Source organism: Arachis ipaensis, chromosome B04 (genome assembly GCF_000816755.2).
Source record: "Arachis ipaensis cultivar K30076 chromosome B04, Araip1.1, whole genome shotgun sequence".
NCBI lineage: Eukaryota > Viridiplantae > Streptophyta > Magnoliopsida > Fabales > Fabaceae > Arachis > Arachis ipaensis.
Window position 1 is genome coordinate 109,565,702 of NC_029788.2, and position 8,842 is coordinate 109,574,543.

Here is an 8,842-nt window from a genome sequence, read left to right on the forward strand (position 1 = left end):
GAAAGTCGTAATGGTGGACGGCGGCACTGCACCTTACAGTGATTGAAGTTACAGCGTTAATTTTGGCGTGACGTGATAAAAGGAGAAAATATGAGTTGGAAAAGAAAAAGAATTGAAATGGAATAAAAGTGTCATGTGATAGAAGAGATTATATCGCCTAATTTTAATAATTTAAATTTAAAAATTAATTATTCTAATAAATTAAAAATCTAATTTTAATAATTAATTTAATTTTTTTTAATCGTTGTTCATGTTATTTAACATTTACATTGTCTCTTTATATTTTTTTTCTTTTAATATTACATTGTATCTCAAAACACGAGATTAGGATAAGTGATGGTGGGAGAGACATTGCCACAGGAAGCAGTAATGAGTTGCATGTGTTTGAGTCGTATGCAATCAGCATCTGTGTGGCGGTGCCGATGAAGAATCTGAATCTAAAGTGGCAGAAGGAAGGAACAACAACAATGCCACGCACTCAATATACTCATAGTGGTTCTTTATCCATTCACCCGGGGCACCGAATAACAATATAATATTATATAATATAATATAATACATAAAAAGAACAACTCATTTTTATTTTAGTATAAAGATAATTATAAATTGAAGAATTCAATTTGTGTTTTAAAAATTTAAAAATTAAAGTTCACAAATGAAATGATTAGATTTGTGTAAGTTTATAAATTAAAAGGTATTATAAAAAATACCATTAAAATCGACGGCCAAATCGACAACAAAGCCATTGATAATATTAAAAATCGGCGGCAAAAGTTATCTCTTTTAAATGAGTCATTTTTTTAAAATCTAATAAAATCGATGGCTTGTCAGACCGTCGATAAATTTTTAATAAAATCGACAACTAATATGTCGATAATATGAATTTAAGATATTTACATATTTAATAAAATCGACAGCCCGACTGTCGATAATATTATATAAAATCGACAAAATATCTGTCGATATTTAATTTATTAAAATTGACAAATTAGCCGTCGATTTAATTATTAAAGTATCAACAAAGCCATCGTTTATTTTTGTTTTCTTTTATCTATTTAAATTTAAAAAGCAACAAAAATTTCGTCAATTTTTTGTCTATTTTAAATTAAAAAAGCGATAACATTGTCGTCAATTTTAATAGCTATTTTTTTTAATTATTTATTTTCTTTTAAAAATAGTAGATAATTAATACCAATAAATTTTTAAATATAAAAATAAAATTTATACTAAAGATTAAAAAATAAGGCAAATAAATTTTTAAAGAATATTCTATTATTATGTATCAATATGATGCCTAATAATATTGATTCACAAGAAAAAAATTATACATATAAAAATACTGAAATACATGTAAAATTAAATAATAAAACAACTTCTAAACTTTTTCTCATTTTGTGTGGTAATTATGAAACTATACATATAAAAATATTGAAATAAGGTGAATAGAACTACTAGCTTACAAGACCCAAGAACTTGAACCAAACTTCAAAAAGGTTTTGATGAAAAGGAACAAAGCTTTGGGCTTCAAAGTTCAAACACTACATATTATAGTTGCCAATTTATGGGATCTATTCCCCTTTTCTCCAGAAGTTGATTTGTGCGAGAAAAGTGCCTGCTCAGATGAATTTAGAATACACAAGAAAGAAAGTAAGCATGAAAACTGGTTTACGGGGATGATAAATAGATAACTGATTAAGGTGGTTTTCAAAATATTTTTTAGTATTATATGAGATCTACGTCTCTGTTTATTTAAGTGGAAACCAAAATATGGCTCAATGTGTCAATGGAACAGAATATGAAACAACTGTTTTAGATCACCCGCCATGAAGATGAATAATGAAAACCAGTAGTGGAGTAGAAAAAAAAGTGAAAAATGTATTTTAATACAATAATGCCAAGTTGATGAAAGAGATTAAAAGAAGGTTTGTATTTTAGACTGTGATGACTAAATATATTTGCACTCTCCACTTAATCAACCAAGTACGATGCTAACACTTATAACTTCCACTTTAGAACTCTGCAAGTCCTATTATAGAGCAGTAGTGTTGTGTACATTATTTACCAATTCAGAAGTTCTTCTTGCGCTCATTATTTACCATATTAACACGATTAAATTATACTTCAAAACAACCTTACCTGCACCCAAAGAAGCCTCTATCTGCAGACAAACCAGAAGGATGTGCACCTTGAAGTATATGATGTTTTGTTGCATCAATTAACCTAAGTATGCACTCAATACAAGCTCATCAACAAGTTTTGTAGAAATTATCTTCCAAGCAAGGAAAGAAAATAGTCCAAATTAGTTTATAGAAACTCTTCTGGGAGCTGCTTATAGTTTTATACATTATAGATGTACATTTGCACAAAAAACATGCTTGTCATCTATTTTTGAAAAAGAGACAATAAATACTTGAAGTTTAATCTTTTCTGATCAAGCTGACTACATAAACCCGGGATGCTGACTCTACATTTAGTTTCTAAAGCTTGTAAGCTTTTAGTGTGTTATACAATAGAGGTAGTACCTAGATTTCTCCCGAGCAGAGTTGCCCCACAACAGAAAAACAACACCTTCCCTTTTCTGTGATATTGTTTTGATAACAGCATCAGTAAATTGTTTCCATCCCTTTTTTACATGAGAGTTTGCTTGATGTTTCCTGACTGAATTCACAAAGTATTTGTTAAAAGTCAACACTTCAGTACAAGCATAAAACATTAAAGATAGGTAAGAACAATATCCCACTAGATTAATCTGCAAATAACACAGCAAAAAATAGTACACATATAACTCAACAAAATAACTGATTGCACGTTCACTAAAATAACAGCACACCATCCTAATTTGGTTTCCATCTCCAAATCTAGAATCCTTTGATTTGTAGAGACCTGAAAATGGAAAAAAAAATAGTTGTTATTAACCTTCCATTTCACTTAACTCTAATTAGTCCTTAGAAACATTTCAACTTCCAGAATGATAATACACTCTCTTCAGCTACTCTGCAATAAACCACAACCTCTAAACTTGAATATTGGGAGTTTGGGACTCTATGAGAAAAAAAGGGGTATTGGGACTCTTGTTAGAAATGGAATGTGCACTGTTATCTCAATTCTCAAATTCAAATCACTTGGTTACTGGTAAAACAATTTGCCAACAAAATCATGTCACAATACAAAGACAGTTGATTGTGCATTGTCAATTTCTCATTTAGCCTACAATAACATTAGTCGCAAGGAATGTACTTTAATTAAATTAATGTGACAAGGATAACACAAAGTAACAATACTAATAAAAATAATTGTTATTAAAATACTAAAAGGGAAGTCAGATTTTTTTTCCTCCAAAGAAATGCAGCAGAGCATGGTCGCATTTTACTTTGGTTCATTAGAAAAAGAGCAGGCACTAGGCCAGAAAAAACAACACACATACCGACCCTGCATATACTTCACCTTTGCAAAAAAAAAAAAAAGAATGTGATTGCAATGAGCAAAAATCAGAAACTAAATATTGAAGCATCTTCAACGAAAACAAGGATCAAACAGTTCATCTCAATAAAATCAATCCAAAGAAGTGGTTATACTTGGGAATGAAAGAGCCCTAAAAGCACAGGAAGCAAGATCTAGTATATACATAATACTAGACTGAAAACACAGTAACAGCATGGTCATCAATGTCAAAACAACATCTATCTTTTGTGATCGATCTTAACTCGCTGGAATGTTAGATAAATGTTTCATGTTTCTTCAATGCAATTAATTATGTATGTCTATGTCTATATTATTCCCAATGTAATTAAACTGATCTTAACATTTAGGATTCATAACAATAAAATTGCATATAGCAAAGTCTAGATTGACATGCAAGGAACAGCAACAAGTTCACTTACCAATTCGAGCAAGACAATTTATCTATCGAGGGATGGAGCTTCTGCACTTTGATTTATCCATCAAACACCTCTTTGATGAGACGATCGCCACTCTCGCCAACGGAGATGTTGAGGACAAGCTTCTGCACTTTGATTTCCCTCATAGGGTTCGCAAGCTTCTTCTCTTATGCCTGCATCCATTAAAGTGTTCACACTCATTCCAAGTCATATAAGAACAAAAACAATTCAATATATAAACAAAATCTGAACGTATATCTAATCTGAAGAAACATATGCATATGAAGAAAGGAAAAACCATGGCGCTTAGGGGAAGGATGTGAAATGCAGCCGCGCGGAAGCAACAAAAATGTCAATTCACTCTGCTTTCTAGGGTTTATGAACTAACTATTTCTCTATACAAAATCTTCATTCATAGAACCGAATCAAAGAAGAAAAAGATATATATATATATATATATATATATATATATATATATATATATATATATATATATATATATATATATATATATATATATATCTTTTTCTTCTTTGATTCGGTTCTATGAATGAAGATTTTGTATAGAGAAATAGTTAGTTCATAAACCCTAGAAAGCAGAGTGAATTGACATTTTTGTTGCTTCCGCGCGGCTGCATTTCACATCCTTCCCCTAAGCGCCATGGTTTTTCCTTTCTTCATATGCATATGTTTCTTCAGATTAGATATACGTTCAGATTTTGTTTATATATTGAATTGTTTTTGTTCTTATATGACTTGGAATGAGTGTGAACACTTTAATGGATGCAGGCATAAGAGAAGAAGCTTGCGAACCCTATGAGGGAAATCAAAGTGCAGAAGCTTGTCCTCAACATCTCCGTTGGCGAGAGTGGCGATCGTCTCATCAAAGAGGTGTTTGATGGATAAATCAAAGTGCAGAAGCTCCATCCCTCGATAGATAAATCGTCTTCCTCAAATTGTTAAGTGAACTTGTTGTTATTTCTTGCATGTCAATCTAGACTTTGCTATATGCAATTTTATTGTTATGAATCCTAAATGTTAAGATCAGTTTAATTACATTGGGAATAATATAGACATAGACATACATAATTAATTGCATTGAAGAAACATGAAACATTTATCTAACATTCCAGCGAGTTAAGATCGATCACAAAAGATAGATGTTTTGACATTGATGACCATGCTGTTACTGTGTTTTCAGTCTAGTATTATGTATATACTAGATCTTGCTTCCTGTGCTTTTAGGGCTCTTTCATTCCCAAGTATAACCACTTCTTTGGATTGATTTTATTGAGATGAACTGTTTGATCCTTGTTTTCGTTGAAGATGCTTCAATATTCAGTTTCTGATTTTTGCTCAATGCAAGCACCTTTTTTTATTATTATTTTTTTGCAAAGGTGAAGTATATGCAGGGTCGGTATGTGTGTTGTTTTTTCTGGCCTAGTGCCTGCTCTTTTTCTAATGAACCAAAGTAAAATGCGACCATGCTCTGCTGCATTTCTTTGGAGGGAAAAAAATCTGACTTCCATTTTAGTATTTTAAGAACAATTATTTTTATTAGTATTGTTACTTTGTGTTATCCTTGTCACATTAATTTAATTAAAGTACATTCCTTGCGACTAATGTTATTGTAGGCTAAATGAGAAATTGACAATGCACAATCAACTGTCTTTGTATTGTGACATGATTTTGTTGGCAAATTGTTTTACCAGTAACCAAGTGATTTGAATTTGAGAATTGAGATAACAGTGCACATTCCATTTCTATCAAGAGTCCCAATACCCTTTTTTTTTCTTAAGAGTCCCAAACTCCCAATATTCAAGTTTAGAGGTTGTGGTTTATTGCACAGCGTTGGCACTAAGAACAAATAGTAGAGTAGCTGAAGAGGGTGTATCATCATTCTGGAAGTTAAAATGTTTTTTAGGAGAGGGTCCATTAAAGTCTCCATCACCTCACGCTCAAAGTGGCTCTTTCAGAAACCTGAGTTCTCTGAATTTGACTATTTTTTTTATATTTTTAATTTATTTTTATGGGGAATAAGATAAAGCTGCATATATATGGGTTAGTGCAGTTGCATACTCATTAGGCGAAGATAGTGGGTCAATAGCTCAAAGCTATTTAAAGATATGATCAAACGCATGACGACCCTATTCTAATTCTTGGAGAATATGATCACCTTGGAATATGATACACCAAACTATTTAAAGAAGTATCTAAGGACTAATTAGAATTAAGTGAAATGGAAGGTTAATAACAACTATTTTCTTTTCCATTTTCAGGTCTCTACAAATCAAAGTATTCTAGATTTGGAGATGGCAACCAAATTAAGATGGTGTGCTTTCTCTGTAATACAAATTCTGGGAACTATTGCAGTGATGTCTCAGGTGGCATGGCAAGTTTTCGCCATTTTCATTCCGGTAACTGCAGTCTGCATATGGTATCAAGTATGTCATCCTTTCTCTCCTCCTTCATATTCCTATGTCATTATCATTACTAGTTAAAACAACATTGATTGTTGCAATCTTTGTGAAGCACATTATCAAGGTTTAGTTATTATGAAAGTCTATAGTTCACTCAATTTTCAATTCAGTCTCTATGTGGAGGAAAAGGAAGAAAAATGAAAGTATATGAAATGACTTGGTGGTATGGAAGACAAGGTGCTAAACTATAGCTATGCAAATTTTGTGTCCATGCTTTGGAAGCAAGAGCAAACAGATATTAGTTAGTTTTAGTGACCTTTATTTATGTGTTCAGCCACTTTTTTCCCTCTTAATATACCATACTTGTAAGCTAGTAGTTCTCTTCTCCTTATTTCAGTATTTTTATATGTATAGTTTCATAATTACCACACATAACGGGAAAAAGTTTAGAAGTTGTTTTGTTATTTAATTTTACATGTATTTTAGTTTTTTTATATGTATAGTTTTCTTCTTGTGAATCAATATTATTAGGCATCCACTACAACAAAATAGCATTTTGACGATGGTTTTTTTTTAATGCTTGGTGACGGTTTTAACAGTCAAAAAATGGTTTTGCGACGATAAAAAAAATGTCACAAATTTGAGCGTCGCCAGTTAACATAGTGACGGTTTTGGACCACCGTTGGTAAGAAGTGTCGCTAAATTGTTTGTGACGGTTTTTGAAGTATAAAACCATCACTAATCTGTAACACTTGTAAAGGTGTTTTTTATGCTGTATTTCGCAACGTTTTAGAACTGTCGTTAAATTACTAATTCCTTTGACCATTTTTCTTTAGATTTCATGACTATTTTAAACCGTCCCTAAGTTATTAGTTCTTATGACAATTTTTAGGTATATTTATAGACTATTTAAACCGTCACAATATTTTTAGTAATGATTTTTCGATTTAAAACCATCACTAAATTATTAATTCTTATTACAGTTTTTTCCTATATTTAGTGACGGTTTTAAACTGTCATAATCTCTCCAACATCAATGCTTTCTTTTATTAATTATTGCAAAAATTATTTCTATTATAAATAATAATTTATGTGTCTACCAACAAAATAATAAATAGCATTATATTTCAACAAATTTAAACTCAATCTCACAAGTTTTACAAAAATAGAAACAATATATTTCAAAATTGAATTCTACAAATTTTACATAGTCATAATCCATAAAATATAAATTCAAAAAATCCCAACTTAATCCAAACATATAAAGCTAACAATTGTACTTGTAACTTAATCCTCAACTTTTCTCCGCAACTTCGCTTCACCTTCAACCTCAATAGTATCCAGCTTCAACAATTACTTCACAAGCAACTCTTGTCCTCTGCAAATGAGAGAATGCAATGATTAGAATGCATTCACAAATAAAAGGACTTGCAATGGAACATGAAATATAGGAAATTAAAAATATCCAAAGAAAGATTACCACCAAGAATGCACACTTGAATTAACGATTGAGGCGGGGAATAAGAGCGGGGGTAATTTGTTGTTGATAAAAATCGACGGAAAAGTAGTCGATTTTAGTTAAAAAAATAAATCAACATCGCCGTTGATTTTATATAATAGATCTAACATCATTCATTTAATTTTTGTAAAGAACATCTATCATTTAAATTTATCGACAAAAAAGACCGTCGATATTATAAATATTAAAATAGACGAAGTATTTGTCGATTTTAAAGAAAAAGCATTTTCGCCTTATTTACGGTCGACGTTACGACGATAATATTAAAGTCGCCAAAAAAATAGACGACTTTGTTGTCGATTTTAATATTTTTATTTCTTAATTAATTTTTTATTGTATCGACAAAAGACTGTCGAAAAATATCGACATTAAATCTAGACGTCGATTTTTAGCGTCGATAATTACATTGTTTCTTATAGTATATGTAAGTTCATAAATTAGGAGTCAATTTTATATTTTAAAAATTTAAAAAAATTAAAATTCACAAATCAAATAGTTAAATTTGTGATCTTCAAATAAAAAGTACATTAAATTTTTTATATTATTAAGAAATACTACTATAAATTTAATATCAAAATTAAACAGCGCACAGGTTTAGCAATACTTTAGAGCCAAATCAAGTCCAAGTCCCAAAAACATAAGATTCTTTGTTTTTTGTTTTGTTTTCTCTATTTCTATATCTTGCTCTTATATTGTGTGCAATCAGTATAGAATTCTACTAAAATATAGGCACCCGTTTTTCATCATCAACATTGTCACAAAGCCAAAAAAAGAAAAAAAGAAAAAGAAACTTGTATTATTTAAATAAAAATAAAGTTTGAGTTACTCAATTAAACTTGTGATTCAAATAAAATTTAGGACAAATTATTAAAATAAATCATTTACAAAGATATATGTAATATATGTTCTAAAGATAGCATTAATGTTTATTTTTATTTATATGTAGATCGTGACACTCTAAAATAAATTTTAAAATTTTATATAGTTTGTTATATCCCACAATGAATTATTAGGATGGAGAGTAT

At 30.3% G+C, this 8,842-nt stretch overlaps 1 protein-coding gene and 1 long non-coding RNA gene across 10 annotated transcripts; one reads left to right on the top strand and one right to left on the bottom strand.

Moving 5' to 3' along the window:
* Positions 1,427–4,343, bottom strand: LOC107639618 (uracil-DNA glycosylase, mitochondrial). 7 transcript variants are annotated; one of them, XM_016343170.2, is made up of 4 exons: positions 3,882–4,340; positions 2,523–2,883; positions 2,137–2,220; positions 1,427–1,612 (listed from the first exon to the last, which is right to left on the bottom strand). In XM_016343170.2, exons 2-4 carry the CDS (start codon positions 2,831–2,833, stop codon positions 1,546–1,548), a joined length of 462 nt encoding a protein of 153 aa, XP_016198656.1. In that variant the 5' UTR covers positions 2,834–2,883; positions 3,882–4,340; the 3' UTR covers positions 1,427–1,545. The 7 variants fall into 7 exon arrangements, 1 of the variants encoding a protein (XP_016198656.1); XR_002361605.1 differs by lacking the exon at positions 2,137–2,220 and having other exon boundaries at positions 3,882–4,338; XR_001620234.2 differs by lacking the exon at positions 1,427–1,612 and having other exon boundaries at positions 1,619–2,269; positions 3,882–4,338.
* LOC107639619 lies at positions 4,388–6,818 on the top strand. 3 transcript variants are annotated; one of them, XR_002361606.1, is made up of 3 exons: positions 4,388–4,542; positions 4,668–4,836; positions 6,158–6,818. It is a non-coding gene; the product is annotated as an uncharacterized LOC107639619 (long non-coding RNA). The 3 variants fall into 3 exon arrangements; XR_002361607.1 differs by having other exon boundaries at positions 4,400–4,452; XR_001620235.2 differs by having other exon boundaries at positions 4,388–4,836.